General features: G+C 43.6%; 1 protein-coding gene across 1 annotated transcript in view; it reads left to right on the forward strand.

The window, feature by feature from the left end:
* LOC123757403 (uncharacterized) overlaps positions 1 to 19,857 on the forward strand; it is a 112,936-nt gene that overhangs the window by 21,300 nt on the left and 71,779 nt on the right. The window contains exon 2 of the mRNA XM_069326995.1: positions 11,802 to 11,891. Within this exon, the coding sequence (XP_069183096.1) occupies positions 11,877 to 11,891 (15 nt within the window). The 5' untranslated portion in view covers positions 11,802 to 11,876. The remainder of the gene's footprint in view (positions 1 to 11,801; positions 11,892 to 19,857) is intronic.

Raw genomic sequence — 19,857 nt, forward strand, 5'->3', positions numbered from 1 at the left:
AGAAAATATATTAATTCAGGAAAACTTGGCTTATTAGGCAAATCGGGCCTTGAATAGTAGGCCGAGAAGTGCGTTCTGGCTACTAGGTACGACATATATATATATATATATATATATATATATATATATATATATATATATATATATATATATATATATTATATATATATATTATATATATATACATATATATATATATACATATATATATATATATATATATATATATATATATATATATATATATATATATAAATATATATATGTCGTACCTAATAGCCAGAACGCACTTCTCAGCCTACTATGCAAGGCCTGATTTGCCTAATAAGCCAAGTTTTCATGAATAAATGTTTTTTCGACTACCTAACCTACCTAACCTAACCTAACCTAACTTTTTCTGCTACCTAACCGAACCTAACCTATAAAGATAGGTTAGGTTAGGTTAGGTAGGGTTAGTTAGGTTTGGTCATATATCTACGTTAATTATAACTAAAATAAAAAAAATTGACCTCATACATAATGAAATGGGTAGCTTTATCATTTCATAAGAAAAAAATTAGAGAAAATATATTATTTCAAGAAAACTTGGCTTATTAGGCAAATCAGGCCTTGCATAGTCGGCTGAAAAGTGCATTCTGGCTACTAGGTACGACATATATATATATATATATATATATATATATATATATATATATATATATATATATATATATATATATGTCGTACCTAGTAGCCAGAACTCACTTTTTGGCCAACTATTTAAGGCCCGATTTGCCTAATAAGCCAAGTTTTCCTGAATTAATATATTTTTACTAATTTTTTTCTTATGAAATGATAAAGCTGCCCATTTCATTATGTATGAGGTCAATTTTTTTTTATTGGAGTTAAAATTAACGTAGATATATGACCGAACCTAACCAACCCTACCTAACCTAACCTAACCTATCTTTATAGGTTAGGTTTGGTTAGGTAGCCGAAAAAGTTAGGTTAGGTTTGGTTAGGTAGGTTAGGTAGTCGAAAAACAATTAATTCATGAAAACTTGGCTTATTAGGCAAATCGGGCCTTGCACAGTAGGCTGAGAAGTGCATTCTGGCTACTAGGTACGACATATATATATTTATATATATATATATATATATATATATATATATATATATATATATATATATATATATATATATGTCGTACCTAGTAGCCAGAACGCACTTCTCAGCTTACTATGCAAGGCCCGATTTGCCTAATAAGCCAAGTTTTCATGAATTAATGTTTTTTCGACTACCTAACCTACCTAACCTAACCTAACCTAACTTTTTCGGCTACCTTACCTAACCTAACCTATAGAGATAGGTTAGGTTAGGTTAGGTAGTGTTGTTTAGGTTCGGTCATATATCTACGTTAATTTTAACTCCAATAAAAAAAAATTGACCTCATACATAATGAAATGGGTAGCTTTATCATTTCATAAGAAAAAAATTTGAGAAAATATAGTAATTCAGAAAAACTTGGCTTATTAGGCAAATCGGGCCTTGCATAGTAGGCTGAGAAGTGCGTTCTGGCTACTAGGTACGACATATATACATATATATATATATATATATATATATATATATATATATATACATATACATATATATATATATATATATATATATATATATATATATATATATATATATATATATATATATATATATATATATATATATATATATATGCAGTATGGGTTCGAGTCACTTCTGGGGTGTGAGTTTTCAGTTGCATATAGTCCTGGGAACCATTCAGGCTTGTTCGCATATATATCTTATATATCATCACGTGTTAATTTTCGTGATTTACACATATGTTGTTAAATATGACCGAAAAAGTAAGATTAATAATTCTAACGTGAAATTTTTCCATATTTCTTATGTTTCTTTTTACTGTCGATGGTAACTGAAAAATCAATTCCCCAAAATTCATTTTTATTTCTAGTCTGACTCGATGCGTGAACGCATTTCGTAATAACTTATTACATTTTCAAAGACTTTAGTTTACACACTCACAACTGTAACCTGAAAACACTAAACAGCGTTTTACTTATGCTAACACTATACAGCTTGTCTTATATACTCGCACTTGGGTGAGGTGATATGTTGCAACAGTTTTGGATGAGGTGAACAAACTTTTGACCAACACAAGACAACACGAAACAATGGGTATTAATTGGATAAATGAGAGGGTTGGAATAGAAGTAAATGCAAAGGGTCTATTGGTCCATACTTCCTCTTGATGCTTCTATATTGGTACGGAGTCTTGAAGTGGGTAGAATATAGTTGTGCATCAATTGGCTGTTGATTGCTGGTGTTGACTTTTTGATGTGTAGTGCCTCGCAGATGTCGAGCCGCCTGCTATCGCTGTATCTATCGATGATTTCTGTGTTGTTTGTTAAGACATCTCTGGTGATGGTCTGGTTGTGGGAAGATATTATATGTTCCTTAATGGAGCCCTGTTGCTTATGCATTGTTAATCGCCTGGAAAGAGTACACACACACACACACACACACACACACACACACACACACACACACACACACACACACACACACACACACACACACACACACACACACACACACACACACACACACACACACACACACACACACACACACACGGCAGTGAGGAAAAAGGCAGAAAGAAATTTTGAAAAAGGGATTGTAGACAAATGTAAAACAGAACCAGGTCTATTCTATAAATTCATAAACAACAAATTGCAGGTAAAGGATGACATACAGAGGTTGAAAATGGGAAATAGATTCACGGAAAATGAAAAGGAAATGTGTGAAACATTAAACGAAAAGTTCCAAAGTGTGTTTGTACAAAATGAAATCTTCAGGGAACCAGATACAATAAGAATTCCAGAGAACAACATAGAGCACATAGAGGTGTCTAGAGACGAAGTGGAAAAAATGCTCAAGGAGCTAAATAAGAACAAGGCAGTTGATCCAGATGGAGTTTCACCATGGGTTCTGAGAGAATGTGCACCTGAGCTCAGCATTCCTCTTCAACTGATTTTTCAGGCATCCCTGTTTACAGGAGTTGTAGCTGATGTGTGGAAAAAGGCTAACATAGTTCCAATCTACAAAAGTGGAAGCAGGGAAGACCCCCTTAATTATAGACCGGTATCATTGACAAGTGTAATAGTCAAAATATTGGAGAAAATAATTCTACTAAATGGGTAGAACACCTGAAGAGAAATGATATAATATCAGAGAGACAGTATGGTTTTCGATCTGGAAGATCCTGTGTATCGAATTTACTCAGTTTCTATGATCGAGCAACAGAGATATTACAGGAAAGAGATGGTTGGGTTGACTGCATCTATTTGGACCTAAAAAAGGCTTTTGACAGAGTTCCACATAAGAGGTTGTTCTGGAAACTGAAAAATATTGGAGGGGTGACAGGTGCGCTTCTAACATGGATGAAAAATTTTCTGATTGATAGAAAAATGAGGGCAGTGATCAGAGGCAATGTATCGGACTGGAGAAATGTCACAAGTTGAGTACCACAGGGTTCAGTTCTTGCACCAGTGATGTTTATTGTCTACATAAATGATCTACCAGTTGGTATACAGAATTATATGAACATGTTTACTGATGATGCTAAGATAATAGGAAGGATAAGAAACTTAGATGATTGTCATGCCCTTCAAGATGACCTGGACAAAATAAGTATATGGAGCACCACTTGGCAAATGGAATTTAATGTTAATAAATGCCATGTTATGGAATGTGGAATAGGAGAACATAGACCCCACACAACCTATATATTATGTGAGAAATCTTTAAAGAATTCTGATAAAGAAAGAGATCTAGGGGTGGTTCTAGATAGAAAACTATCACCTGAGGACCACATAAAGAATATTTTGCGAGCTTATGCCACACTTTCTAACTTCAGAATTGCTTTTAAATACATGGATGGCGATATACTAAAGAAATTGTTCACGACTTTTGTTAGGCCAAAGCTAGAATATGCAGCTGTTGTGTGGTGCCCATATCTTAAGAAGCATATCAACAAACTGGAAAAGGTGCAAAGACATGCTACTAAGTGGCTCCCAGAACTGAAGGGCAAGAGCTACGAGGAGAGGTTAGAGGCATTAAATATGCCAAAACTGGAAGACAGAAGAAAAAGAGGTGATATGATCACTACATACAAAATAGTAACAGGAATTGATAAAATCGATAGGGAAGATTTCCTGAGACCTGGAACTTTAAGAACAAGAGGTCATAGATATAAACTAGCTAAACACAGATGCCGAAGAAATATAAGAAAATTCACTTTCGTAAAAAGAGTGGTAGACGGTTGGAACAAGTTAGGTGAGAAGGTGGTGGAGGCCAAGACCGTCAGTAGTTTCAAAGCGTTATATGACAAAGAGTGCTGGGAAGACGGAACACCACGAGCATAGCTCTCATCCTGTAACTACACTTAGGTAATTACACACACACACACACACACACACACACACACACACACACACACACACACACACACACACACACACACACACACACACACACACACAAAGACTGGAAGCTGGTGGAGGCAGGAGTCACACTGCAGCAAGCTCCTGGAAATATCGAATTACCTAAGTATTGGGCACAGGTTGAGGGCTACAGTGGTGTCCCAGGTTACATAAAGGTTCAGGGAAGTGTAAAAGCAAATAAAATACAATAAACAAGTAAAAGTGAGTGAAAAATAGCTGAGTGGAAAAGTTTGTTTTGGTTCTAGAAAAAAAACAAAGATGGCCGCTGCCACCACCACCACTGGGAATGTTGACACACCAACAGATGATGGTTTCAAAGGATTCTCATCACAAGATATAAGGAAAGGAGGTGTTCTTGGCAGGTTAGAGATAATTGAGGATATGCAAAAGAAGTATGAAGAGAAAGTGCTTAAATTGGAAGAGGACAATGGAGCTCTTAGGAGTGAGCTTTGCACTCTAAAAGGGAGTATTCTTCAGCAAGGTAAGATTATTACTGCATTAACAGACAAGGTAACAAATCAGGAGGAGCAAATCAAGGAACTAGTGAAAGAAAATGAGGTGTGGAAAGTGAAGTGTGGTGACTTTGAAGAAATAAACAAGAAAATAGACTCATATGGTGAACAACTCCAAGCAAGCCTAAGGGCTAACATAGAGTTAGGTAAGGATCTCCAACTGGAAACTTCACTGAAAACTCACACAGAGGAGGTGAATAAAGAACTAGAAAAGTATAAAGAAGAAATAAAAGCGACATATGCTCAAGTTGTAAAAGAGAAAGAGACTATCAAAGAAGTGTGTTCAGAAGTCAAAACCAGAAATGACCAACAAGAAGCAGAAATTAGGCAAGCAATTAGGAAAGAACTGGTTACCAACAGTAAACTGGTACAAAACACTGCAGATAGAACTAAGTCCATAATCATTTTTGGATGTTTGGAGAAGGAAATTTCATCTAGGGTGGACCGAGCAGCAGAAGAGATGAAAATCATAGAGAAAATAGTAGGTTTAGGAGAAGGCTCAAAGGAAAATGTCAGTGATTTTAGAAGAATAGGAAAATATGAGTAAGAAAAGAACCGCCCTTAAGGGTGACGTTTAATGGAGTGAAAAACATGATGGATGTGCTAAGAAATGCCAGGAAATTGCAGAGTGATGAGGTTGGCAAACTTTGGTCAATAAGACAAGACCTCTCCAAGGAAGACAGAGAAAAGCTGAAAATGAACCTAATTGAGGCAAAACGTCTAAATGGGGATAGAAATGAAGAAGACAGAAATTCTTTTTTTTCAAAGTGACAGGGAATGGAAAGCTTGTGAAATGGTACATAAAAACAAAGCAACAAGATCAGTAGTGGAAGGGGGAGTAAAGAGCAAAGGAAAAGGGAACATGTTCCTGTAAATTGTATATACCAACATAGATGAAGTGAGGTCAAAAACTTTGGAGTTGCAAGATATAATCCAGCTTAGGGTCCCAGATATTGTTGCATTATCAGAGACGAAACTTGAAGGAAATATACTAAATGAAGTCATATTCCCAAGAGGCTATTCAGTTTGGAGACGTGACAGGAAAACTAGGAAGGGAGGAGTGGCTGTACTGGTGAAAAAACACCTGAAGGTAAAAGAGTTAATATTTGAAAACCCTCGAGATATTGACATAATGGCATTGCAGGTCTGGAATCAGGATGATAAGCTGATAATTGTAAATGCCTACAGCCCACCAGCAAGCAACACATGGACAAAGGAAGAACTGGATGACAAACGAGAGGGCCTCATAATGGTCATGAGAGATATTATTGTACAAGCAGATAAAGATAAATCGCGACTGTTGATACTGGGGGACTTCAACTTTAAAGCAATAGACTGGGAGGCCTATGAAGCAAGAACGGAGGACTTTTGGACATGCAGATTTGTGAACCTCATTCTGGAGACATTCTTGTATCAACACATAAAGCAGGCCACAAGAATGAGGGAAGGAGATGTACCGTCAGGACTGGATCTAGTATTCACCAGGAAAGAAGAAGAGATATTTGACATCCAGTACCTTCCTCCCTTGGGAAAGAGTGATCACGTCCTGTTACACATTGATTATGCTTTAAGATATCATCTAGAAGAAAATGGGGACATTGAAACAGTTGATAAACTCGATTTAAGGAGAGGCAACTATGGGGAACTTCGAAATTTTTTTTAATGAGTGTAATTGGACAGAATTGTTGCTAGGCAGGGAAGTAAATTAAATGTATGCCAATTTTTTAAAAATATACGAGGAAGGCACACAAACATTCATACCAAAACAGAGATGCAGGGCCAGAAAACAGGATTGGTTCGACAGAAATTGTGAGAGGGCAAGAGACCAAAAGACACAAAAATGGAATCAGTATAGGAAGAGGCCAAACCCCCAAACATACCAGCGATACAAAGATGCGAGAAACAACTATACAGCAGTAAGGAGAGAGGCAGAAAGAAATTTTGAAAAAGGGATAGCGGATAAATGTAAAACAGAACCGGGCCTATTCTACAAATTCATAAACTACAAATTGCAGGTTAAGGATAATATCCAGAGGTTGAAAATGGGAAACAGATTCACGGAAAATGAAAAGGAAATGTGTGAAACATTAAATGAAAAGTTCCAAAGTGTTTTTGTACAAAATGAAATCTTCAGAGAACCAGATACAATAAGAATTCCAGAGAACAACATAGAGCACATAGAGGTGTCTAGAGACGAAGTGGAAAAAATGCTCAAGGAGCTCGGTAAGAACAAAGCAGCTGGCCCAGATGGCGTTTCACTATGGGTTCTGAGAGAATGTGCATCTGAGCTCAGCATTCCACTTCACCTGATCTTTCAGGCATCCCTGTGTACAGGAATCGTAGCAGACGTGTGGAAACAGGCTAACATAGTTCCAATCTACAAAAGTGGCAGCAGGGAAGACCCCCTTAATTATAGACCTGTATCACAACAGGTCTATGTGCTCTATGTGCTCTATGAATTCTATTACAAGTGTAATAGTGAAAGTATTGGAAAAACTAATCAAAACTAAATGGGTAGAACACCTGGAGAGAAATGATATAACATCAGACAGACAGTATGGTTTTCGATCTGGAAGATCCTGCGTATCGAATTTACTCAGTTTCTATGATCGAGCCACAGAGATATTACAGGAAAGAGATGGTTGGGTTGACTGCATCTATCTGGACCTAAAAAAGGCTTTCGACAGAGTTCCACATAAGAGGTTGTTCTGGAAACTGGAAAATATTGGAAGGGTGACAGGTAAGCTTCTATCATGGATGAAAAATTTTCTGACTGATAGAAAAATGAGGGCAATAATCAGAGGCAATATATCGGAATGGAGAAATGTCACAAGTAGAGTACCACAGGGTTCAGTTCTTGCACCAGTGATGTTTATTGTCTACATAAATGATCTACCAGTTGGTATACAGAATTATATGAACATGTTTGCTGATGATGCTAAGATAATAGGAAGGATAAGAAATTTAGATGATTGTCATTCCCTTCAAGATGACCTGGACAAAATAAGTATATGGAGCACCACTTGGTAAATGGAATTTAATGTTAATAAATGTGATGTTATGGAATGTGGAATAGGAGAACATAGACCCCACACAACCTATATATTATGTGAGAAATCTTTAAAGAATTCTGATAAAGAAAGAGATCTAGGGGTGGTTCTAGATAGAAAACTATCACCTAAGGACCACATAAAGGATATTGTGCAAGGAGCCAATGCTATGCTTTCTAACTTCAGAATTGCATTTAAATACATGGATGGCGATATACTAAAGAAATTGTTCATGACTTTTGTTAGGACAAAGCTAGAATAGGCAGCTGTTGTGTGGTGCCCATATCTTAAGAAGCACATCAACTGGAAAAGGTGCAAAGACATGCTACTAAGTGGCTCCCAGAACTGAAGGGCAAGAGCTATGAGGAGAGGTTAGAAGCATTAAATATGCCAAAACTAGAAGACAGAAGAAAAAGAGATGATATGATCACTACGTACAAAATAGTAACAGGAATTGATAAAATCGACAGGGAAGATTTCCTGAGACCTGGCACTTCAAGAACAAGAGGTCATAGATTTAAACTAGCTAAACACAGATGCCGAAGAAATATAAGAAAATTCACCTTCGCAAATAGAGTGGTAGACGGTTGGAACAAGTTAAGTGAGAAGGTGGTGGAGGCCAAGATCGTCAGTAGTTTCAAAGCGTTATATGACAAAGAGTGCTGGGAAGACGGGACACCACGAGCGTAGCTCTCATCCTGTAACTACACTTAGGTAATTACACTTAGGTAATTACACAAACACACACACAGCAGATCGGATCCAGACTACTAATCATGAGAGACTTCAACCACGGGAAGATAGATTGGGGAAGAGAGACCCACATGGAGGCCCAGACACATGGAGAGCTGACCGACAAGAATGAAAGGAGGGGATGAACCAGCCTTGCTTGATCTGATATTTACCCTAAATGAATCGGATATAAGTGAAGTTAAGTTGGAAGCCCCCTTGGGAATGAGTGATCATAGTGTATTGAGCTTTGAGTACCTGATTGAGCTAGGAATTATCACCCCCAAAAAAGAACTGGGAAACAAAGGGCTGCCGTACCGAAAGGAAAACTATGAGGAGATGAATAAATTCCTATGGGATATACACTGGGACACAGAACTCGGAACCAAGTTCGTACACGACATGATGGACTATGTCATCCAAAAATGTCAGGAGGCTGTAAGCAGGTTTGTCCCAGCCCGACAGGAAAAAACAGAGAAGCAAAGGAAGAATCCGTGATTTAATAGGGAATGTATGAAAGCAAAGGAGCTGAACAAAAGGGCATGGAGGAACTTCCGTAATAACAGAACACCAGAAAGTAGAGAGAGATACCAGAGAACCAGGAACGAGTATGTTAGTGTGAGAAGAACAGCTGAGAAAAGGTATGAAAATGATATAGCTAATAAAGCCAAGACCGAACCAAAGCTACTACACAGTCACATCAGGAGGAAGACAACAGGTGATGAAACTTAGGGTGGGCGAGGACAGGTACACAGAGAATGACAAAGAGGTGTGTGAAGAACTCAACAAAAGGTTCCAGGAGGTCTTTACATTAGAACAGGGAGATGTCACGGCGCTAGGAGAGGTGGCAGCAAACCAGGTGACCTTGGATAGGTTCGAAATTACAAGAGATGAGGTCAAGAAGCACCTATTGGAGCTGGATGTGAGAAAAGCTGTTGGGCCGGACGGAATCTCACCATGGGTATTGAAAGAGTGTGCAGGAGCACTTTGCTTACCACTCTCCATAGTGTATAGTAGGTCACTGGAAACGGGAGACCTACCAGAAATATAGAAGACTGCTAATGTAGTACCAATATACAAAAAGGGTGACAGACAAGAGGCACTGAACTTGTATACGATGCAAGGTGATGGAGAAGATTGTGAGAAAAAACCTAGTAACACATCTGGAGAGAAGAGACTTCGTGACAACCCATCAACATGGGTTCAGGGAGGGTAAATCTTGCCTTACAGGCTTGATAGAATTCTATGATCAGGTGACAAAGATTAAGCAAGAAAGAGAAAGATGGGCGGACTGCATTTTTTTGGACTGTCGGAAAGCCTTTGGCACAGTACCTCATAAAAGGTTGATGCATAAGCTGGAGAAACAGGCAGGAGTAACTGGTAGGGCGCTCCAGTGGATAAGGGAGTACCTAAGCAATAGGAAGCAGAGAGTTACAGTGAGGGGTGAGACCTCAGAATGGCGTGGAGTCTCACAGGGCTCTGTACTTGGACCTATCCTGTTTCTGATATACGTAAATGATCTCCCAGAGGGTATAGACTCATTCCTCTCAATGTTTGCTGAAGACGCCAAAATTATGAGAAGGATTAAGCCAGAGGAGGCCGGCCCGGACAACTTGAGGTTTCAAGAAGACGTGGACAAGTTGCAGGAATGGTCGAACAAATGGCTGCTAGAGTTTAACCCAAGCAAATGTAATGTAATGAAGATAGGGGTAGGAAGCAGGAGACCAGATACAAGGTATCATTTGGGAGATGAAATACTTCAAGAGTCAGAGAGAGAGAAAGACCTGGGGGTTGATATCACGCCAGACCTGTCCCCTGAAGCTCATATCAAGAGGATAACATCAGCAGCATATGCCAGGTTGGCTAACATAAGAACGGCCTTTAGAAACTTGTGTAAGGAATCTTTCAGAACATTATATACCACATATGTCAGACCAATCCTGGAGTATGCGGCTCCAGCATGGAGTCCATATCTAGTCAAGCATAAGACTAAACTGGAAAAGGTTCAAAGGTTTGCCACCAGACTAGTACCCGAGCTGAGAGGTATGAGCTACGAGGAGAGACTACGGGAATTAAACCTCACTTCGTTGGAAGACAGAAGAGTTAGGGGGGACATGATCACCACATTCAAGATTCTCAAGGGAATCGACAGGGTTGATAAAGACAGGCTATTTAACACAAGGGGCACACGCACTAGGGGACACAGGTGGAAACTGAGTGCCCAAATGAGCCACAGAGATATTAGAAAGAACTTTTTTAGTGTCAGAGTGGTTGACAAATGGAATGCATTAGGGAAGTAATGTGGTGGAGGCTGACTCTATACACAGTTTCAAGTGTAGATATGATAGAGTCCAATAGGCTCAGGAACCTGCACACCTGTTGATTGACGGTTGAGAGGCGGGACCAAGGAGCCAGAGCTTAACCCCTGCAAGCACAACTAGGTGAGTACAGTAGTAGTAGTAGTAGTTAGAAACAGTTGATTGACAGTTGAGAGGCGGGCCGAAAGAGCAGAGCTCAACCCCCCTGCAAGCACAACTAGGTGAATACAAGGTGAATACACACACATTCTCAGAGGAATTGATGGGGTAGATAAAGACAGACTATTTAACACAAAAAGCACACGCACAGGTGGAAATTGAGTGCCCAAATGAGCCATAGAGACGTTAGAAAGATTTTTTCAGTACCAGAGTAGTAGACAAATGGAATGCATTAGGAAGTGATGTGGTGGAGGCATACACAGCTTGTGATGTAACTCCATACACAGCTTCAAGTGTAGATATGATAGAGCCCAGTAGGCTCAGGAACCTGTACATTAGTTGATTGACAGTTGAGAGGCTGGACCAAAGAGCCAGAGCTCAACCTCCGCAAGCACAAATAGGTGAGTACACACACACATTAACGAAATATTAATGTGTATATATATTAATATAATAAATAAAATATATACGTCAATTCCCCTAATTAATTTTTTTTAATACGGCCTTTAGATATTGAGTGGTGCGTGTCTTTCATACAAGAGAGCAGTAACAGGGTCACTGAAGCTCGTGCACCGCCTCAACACCATGACCACTAATGATGTGAGTACAGAGCACAAGATAGTTTGCATGATAATTAGGCCGTGTTTGTCATCTGTTGAATCTTTTACAACATCACCAATTGTTTTTTGGATGTGTGAGCGAAATGCCGTGATTAGTAAATTTGTTATATAAATTTATATTTATTAATAAATTTAAATGTTTTAAAAACACCTCGTGTGTGACTTAGTCACGAAGGGTGTCATCAACTGTAAAGAAACATTGCCATCCCCACCACTCTCCATACCCACCAGGGTGAGGGATAGAGGGAGTGAGGTGGAGGTCGAGTAGTGAGGTGAAGATAGAAGCAGGGATAGAGGCAGTGAGGGAGAGATATGTAGCAAAACCTGTCAGGGTTAGGTATAGTAATGATCAGAGGAAAGCGCCTCAAAGGATGACAACGACAGAGTTGGTGGGAAATCCATGTGTCCTCTCAGCCTCCGTGAAGGCTCGGGTTCTGGCTAGTGACCGGAATGACTGGAGCGGGCACCGTCTGTCATGATGCTGGGATATTATCCCGACCTGCAATATCCCAGCCTCTTTATCTGGTGTGTTCATGACAAGTCTCCATGTTGGCAGCTGCTCGAGGACCTTGAGGGGGAGATAAGAAGTGAGGCAGTGATAGAAGCAATGAGAGAGGGATAGAGGCAGTGAGGGTTGTATGATATGGGTGTCAGTAGTGGGTGGGTGTCTGGAGTGGGAGTGGATATCTGAAGTGGGTGTGGATGTCTGGAGTGGGTGTGGATGGCTGGAGTTGGTGTGGATGTCTGGAGTGGGTGTGGGTGTCTGGAGTGGGTGTGGGTGTCTGGAGTGGGTGTGGGTGTCTGGAGTGGGTATGGGTGTCTGGAGTGGGTGTGGATGTCTGGAGTGGGTGAGGATGTCTGGAGTGGGTGTGGGTGTCAGTAGTGGGTGTGGATGTCTGGAGTGGGTGTGGATGTCTGGAGTGGGAGTGGATGTCTGGAGTGGGTGTGGGTGTCTGGAGTGGGTGTGGGTGTCAGTAGTTGGTGTGAGTGTCTGGAGTGGGTGTGGGTGTCTGGAGTGGGTGTGGGTGTCTGGAGTGGGAGTGGATATCTGAAATGGGTGTGGATGTCTGGAGTGGGTGTGGATGTCTAGAGTTGGTGTGGATGTCTGGAGTGGGTGTGGGTGTCTGGAGTGGGTGTGGGTGTCTGGAGTGGGTGTGAGTGTCTGGAGTGGGTGTGGGTGTCTGGAGTGGGTGTGGGTGTCTGGAGTGGGTATGGATGTTTGGAATGGGTGTGGATGTCTGGAGTTGGTGTGGATGTCTGGAGTGCGTGTGGATGTCTGGAGTGGGTGTGGATGTCTGGAGTGGGTGTGGATGTCTGGAGTGGACCAAGCTCTCACAAGTCAAGCCTGGCCTTGGGGGAGTAGAACTCACAGAAGCCCATCAAGCAGAAGGTGGGGAGGGGGGGGGGGTGAGGATCTGAGGGAAGTATGGAGCAATGCGGGGGGGGGGGGGGTGAGAGGTTGTTCTAGATGGTGGCTGTGCAGGAGGTAATCAAGGGTAGGTGTGGGCTTTGTGGTAGAAGGGGGGAAGTGGGAGGTGGGGGCTGAGGATGGGAGTCCTGCAACCTTGGTCGCCAGGTTGCAGTTTAATGTGCAGGGCGAAGCTTTATATCTGAACAGAACAAATTCAAATGTTTGGTACCCTCAGGATCGTCGTCCTTTTCAAAGAAATGTATTTGTCCATCTGGGAATTTGCGATGGAATTCTGGGTCCCTGTATTCTTTCTTTATTATGGTGAGGTCAGTGTAGAAGTTCATGGTGTTGATGTGGACATACATATTGGGTGCGGGTATTTGTTCTGGCTGATTATCTTGTTACATATTCGGGCCAATTTTCGTCTGATGTGTGCGTTGCCATTGAACTTGCTGGGTAGGATGAAAAGCACATTGCAAGTACTTTTGTCTTCGTCCTCGTCTCCTTCTTCGGTCGCAAGGGCATTCTCGTCGACGTCGGTGGTGGCTCTGGAGAGCCTCCTGATGTAGATTGTGGGAGTTTCGGGTGGCATGGGCAGCCAGAGTGGGTGGCGTCCCTGTTATCGGATTGGTTATGGGGTCTGTTGCTGGGCCAGATGCCGGGCCGGCACCAGGTAAAGGAGCTGGGAGAAGTCACATGGTTCTGTCACCATCGGTAGTCCATTTGCGGTGAGCAGCGAGTTGATGGTGTGGCCGTATAGGTTGACGTCATTGCCCGCCAATTTGTCAGCGAGGTGTAGAAGTACCAGTAGCATGGTGTTGTTAGTTAGAACTGCAGGCTTGGTTGTTAGTACTAAGGGCTGCGGAGGCGAGGAACCAGGCGATGGTGAAGGAGCAGCAGCTTCACCAAGTGTGTTCTCGGACAATGCCGGGAAAACGGACATAGGCGGGTGGGCTAGCTGAGGTGAGGTGGAGGTAGTGTTTGCTCCTTGCACTTCCTGGTGTAGTGGGAGCACCCATAGCACTTGAAGCACTGGCGAATTATCGTTCCTTGGTCACTTGGGCAGGTGGAATCATGATTCTGGCGCAGTGCGATGGCCATGCTTAACGTCAATTTTGGTGTCGGTTTGCAGGTGTTGTTGGAGGTGGTGCTGGTCTTGGCCACTACCACGGTCAGCGTCGGGTTCAGGGGCATTGATTCTTGCGAGGATGTCGTCGTAACTGCTGCGGAGACCGCTGATGTGTCTGGCAAACACAGTCCTATCCGCCAGGTAGCGTCGTGGAGGTGTGAGGGTGAGGCCTGCATCTAGCAGGATAGTCTAGTGGAGGAGGCTAATAGCTTCTCTATGTCGTTGTTGTTGGAGAAGAGAAGGTGAACACCTTCTCTGGTCTCCAGGATGTCAGCCGGTGAGACATTTCCGATGGTAGAGACCTTTTCTAAGATCTCAGCCATGGTGATAACGAAGTCCTCTCCGAGGCGAACCTTGACTCTTTTCAACGTGGTGCAGGTGGGCCTTGGACCATAGATGCTCTTGTTTGTGTGTGTGTGTGGTCTCCCGAGGATGATTGATTACTCGCTTCTCAGTTGCTTTTATAATTGGACCATACCTCACCTGATAGATTGAAAGGAATGTTAACTGTAATTAGGAAAGAGGTAAGAGTTGTCATTAGTGGATTAAGTAGACTTAACAAACCCATCTCATTAAGCTAATGAGAGTTTGGAGGGAGTATATTATTGTCATAATAATATTACTATTAATATATTATTACTATCATAATAATATCACTACTGTGACGGTGTTCCCCCCTTATATTTCTCCCACGCCTGCTGTAAGAGTCATGTCCACTTTACCCGAGCGTTCTCTACGTCGCAGGCATCAGTTTGATATATGTGGGAGAGTGTAGTGTTCTCGAGGTGGCGAGAAATTCGTGAAAGAAAAGTATTTTGGCCTGTGGTATAGGCCCTTTAGGAAGCCAATATGGCGCGGGCTCCTCCGTTTTGCCGCCAAAACTGTGTGACGTCAGTGGCACCAGATTGGTCACCGACAGCGATGTGGCACAGGGAGCCAATGAAAACCTCCCTTGGCAAATATGACGTCACGAAGGCAGGGGGGTCCGGTCAGTGCGCGACTCTGGCGCCATCAGTCTAAGACAGCACGTCAAGGAGGTCGGACATGCGCTGGGGGGTCCTGTCAGTTGGACAGTTTACCCCGTCTCCGGAGGATTTACGCATCACCCGTGGTCTGCCAACACCTGTGGGGTCTTCCTTCGTTCATGTGTTGGACCAGAGAAGGAATTGACAGAATATTGAGCATCAAGTGCTCCAGGGACAGGTGTTGTGCAAGAGTGGAGTCTAGGCAACAACGTATGCGACGGCTGATAGCTTCACAGTGATGACGTAGTGGCTGGGCCAATCCTCCGTGAGGGAATCAGTCTGACACGACACGTCAAGGTGGACAGATGTGTGAAGGTTGATCCTGTCAATCTGACAGTAATACGCCACTCCCGTGGATCTTACACGTCACCCGTAGTCTGCCAGTACGCCGGGAGGTCTTCCTTCATTCCATGTGTGGACCGAAGAGGGAATTGACGGAATATTGAGCATCAAGTGCTCCAGGGTCGGGTGCTGTGCAGGTGAAGTCTAGGCAGTATCGTCTGGGACGTCTGATAGCTTCACAGTGACAACGTAGCAGCTGGGCCAATCCACTGGGAAGCAGTGAAAGAAGACACTAATTGGGAATCCGAACGACTGCAGCCGAGACGTAGGTAGGCAGCCGTAGTTGGGAGAAGTTGACGGCCGGGAGACCGACTCCAACCCTACAAGACGTGGAGGAGGGGCACGGACCCGCGGAGGACAGAACACGGAGACGACGAGTTTATTTTGGGACGTTGATTGGGTTCCTGGAGGACACGACAGGGTGTGTGTGGGGGCGTTCCCTACACGAGGCGGGAGGCTGGACCAGGAGCTACAAATCAACTCTCACTGGAGGATAGGTGGAAGTAGGTGATTCTAGTTTCCCTCCCAATTCCTTTTTAGTCAGCTATATTATTTAGCCAGAGTATTTTGTATGTCGTGAGCAAGGCTCAAGTATGTCACAGTAAGGCACGAGTGTGCAGAGTGGGGCTACATAGAGCACTCACGGTATATATTATTATTATTGGTGTGTGCAGGCACCCAGAATAATTGATAAATTTACTGTGTTGATAATGTCTTTCATGAGACTTTAATATGATCATTTAGTGAGAGAATATATATATATATATATAAGTGTACCAGTATTTGGTGTTAGGCTATGTGCTCAGTAACTATATTATTACCATTATTGATATCTATGATTTATCTATATATATATATATATGTCTATGCTTGTGTATTGAATAACCATTCAGGTGTGCAGTGATCAATTGAATATTCGCCCACGAAAGGAATTACTGAGAACTCCAGTAATATATACTTGCATGCGTTATCATTAAATGAGGTGCAGTGTGTTATACCATGATAGTGAATTATTATGTTCATTAATATAGAAATGTTTGATTGAGCTCAAGATCAGTGCAGCGAAGTATTTACGTTCTATTGCTATTGTAGCAGATATTGTGTTGTTTGAACATTTAGTGATCCTTGAGAATTTAAAGAAACAGGCACCTTTCGCCAACAAACAAGTGCAGTAATAGATCACGCAGTGAGGGGGGAGTCGCCCAGCTGATTTTGACATTGACATGAGGGGGAGCATTGCCAGCTTGGCGAGTTCATGATTATATGTGGGAACGAGCGGCTTACGCATGAAATAGCTGTTTACTTGTTGATATACGGATGTGATGTCTTGAGTTTTAAGTAAAACACAAAATACCTTGGCGTTTGTATCATCCTCTCCATATTTCTTGTGGCTATATAATACATGAAAGGAAATAGAGTGATAGAAATAAATACCTGCCTGATATCAGATCTATTGAGTGTGTTCTTGCCGCTGTTACCACAATTCCACAATACCACTGACGTGTTACTGGACACAGAAAACACCAGTTGGCGACCTTGTGGTTAGTAGTAGAGCCTTGTGTCGGGGCGGGCACACAGCAGTTAAGAGAACAAGCTGTGTTCTCACTCTTTCTCGATCGGAGGCCAGTTGGGATTGACTGGGATACTCTCCTGGCATACAGTGGCGCCGCGAGGATAGAGTGCAGACCCGCAGGACTACGGTGAGTGACCTTGGGTATATTGTTACTCGCCCCTCTTACGGTGAACCCCGACATTGGCGACCTTGCCAGGATAACGATCAAGATAAAGGTTGCAGTTGTGGTACTTTGCAGTGGTATTAGGTATCAGGTACAGGTTATCACTCATAGCACAAGATGGAGGATGATAAAGCAACAAGGTTCATTGACACTAAAGATGAGCAGGTGCTGGAGGAGTGCACCAAGGCACAGTTACAATCGATAGCAGACCACTTTGGGATAAAGCTGAGATCTTCCAAAGTGGGAGAGAGAAGACTGGAGATCATGGCACAGCTCAGGGCACGAGACAAAGCTTTGGGGGAGGAACGGCCACAAACACCTGCCAGTATGGGAGAGCACCTGAGCATCAGTGGAAGCAGCAGAGGATCCAGCGGCAGCAGGCGCAGCGTCAAGCTGGAAATATTGAAGCTATAGCTGGAAGCACAGCTGAAGCGAGAAGAACGTGAGGCACAGCTGAGAAGGGAAGAGCGAGAAGCAGAGGCACAGCAGCGCAAAGAAGAGCGAGAAGCAGAGGCACAGCAGTGCAAAGAAGAGCGAGAAGCAGAGGCACAGCTGCGCAAGGAAGAACAAGAGCGAGAAGCACAGCTGAAGCGGGAAGAGCGGGAAGCGCAACTGAAGCGTGAGGAACAAGAGCGAGAAACACAGCTGAAGCGGGAAGAGCGGGAAGCGCAACTGAAGCGTGAGGAACAAGAGCTAGAAGCACAGCTGAAGCGTGAGGAGCGAGAGGCACAGCTGCGCCGAGAGGAGCGCGAGCTAGAAGCTAGGCTGAAACAGCAGGAGATAGAAGCTGACAAGGATGTGGAGCTGAAGCGAGCTGAGCTAGGGCTAGCTCCACCTGTTCTGCCACAGCAGGAAGACCGCCGAGTGAGGGAGCGAGATTTGGCGGTCTTTGTACCAAACGAAGCTGAAAGTTTCTTCGACCACTTCGAGAGGGTCGCTACCTTGAAGAAGTGGCCCGAGGGCGGAGTGGGCGGAGCTGGTTCAGGGTAGGCTCACCGGTGAAGCTCGCGAGGCCTACAATATGCTCGACCTCCAAGAGTGTACCAACTACTATGCTGTAAAGAGAGCTGTGCTCCACTCTTTCAAGCTCACACCGGAATGTTACAGGAAGAGATTCAGGGAATGTACCCATTCGCCAGGAAAATCTTATGCGGAGACGGCGAGGGACATGGAGAGGAAGTTCCTGAAGTGGCTGGAGTCTGAAGGAGCGAAGTCGGCTGAGGATGTCAAGAGGCTTATGGTCATGGAGAAGTTTAAGTTCGTGCTCTCTCCTGAGATCAGGGTTAGAGTAAAGGAGGCGGACATAAAGGACCTGAGAGCCGCGGCCGACAGAGCTGACATGCTGGAAGAAGCCCTGCGACCACACCGAGAGGGACGGCACCGACCGCCCGTACACTCCGGATATGGTAGAAGATATAGAAGGACGGACGGATGGAGGACAGGAGCGAGTTCTCCCAAGTCCCACCTCTCGAGTGGAGACAACAGAGGATCGAAGAGTGCTGTGGAGCCGGTAAAGAAGTCCCAAGCTGAGAGCTCAGGAGCTGTTGCCGAAACGGAGGAGTCGATGAATGGCGCGAGGAAGACCCACAGAAGAAGAAGGATCCGCTGCTACAACTGCGGAGTATTCGGACACGTCGCGCGGGAATGCAGACACCCTGAGCAGCGGGGGAACGTGGCTTTCGTGATGGTCGAGGACCAGATCGCCGAGAGGGTGCGGGGTGAACCCGTACTGAGTGGGGAGAAAAGAGTTCACCCATTCGTGTGTGAGGGAACCATAAGGATGGGGGACGCAGACTACATTCCGGTGAGAATATTAAGAGACGCTGGGGCAGATTTTACCCTGGTGAGCGAAACCCTGTTCCCCGAGGGTTACGAGAGTACCAGTGTGGGGGTGGCAAGTGTGACCACTGTGGGAGGCCCAGTGAGGATGCCCCTACACCAGGTGACTCTGAATTCTGATTATGGCTGCCAGACCCTAGTGGTGGGGGTCTGTGCATCAATGCCCAAGATGGAGGCTCAAGTCATCTTGGGAAATGACGCATGTGGAGGATATGTCCTCCCGAATCTCATGAAGGGCGAGGAGTGCTTAGAGCACTATAAGGAGACAGGCGATGTGTTAAACGCCTGTGGGGACGAGAAAGGAATCGCCACGGTGGCGTGCCCGGTTTGTGCTGTGATTCCGAGGCAGTGCGACGGACACGGAGGGTGTGGATCTGATAGGGTTGACGAGGAGACGTCCGACAGTTTGGAAATCAATCACCTCTTCATGGAACCCGGAGAACGAGTGGAGGGCGAAGGCAGCC

This window comes from Procambarus clarkii, chromosome 19, assembly GCF_040958095.1.
Source record: "Procambarus clarkii isolate CNS0578487 chromosome 19, FALCON_Pclarkii_2.0, whole genome shotgun sequence".
NCBI classification, from domain to species: domain Eukaryota; kingdom Metazoa; phylum Arthropoda; class Malacostraca; order Decapoda; family Cambaridae; genus Procambarus; species Procambarus clarkii.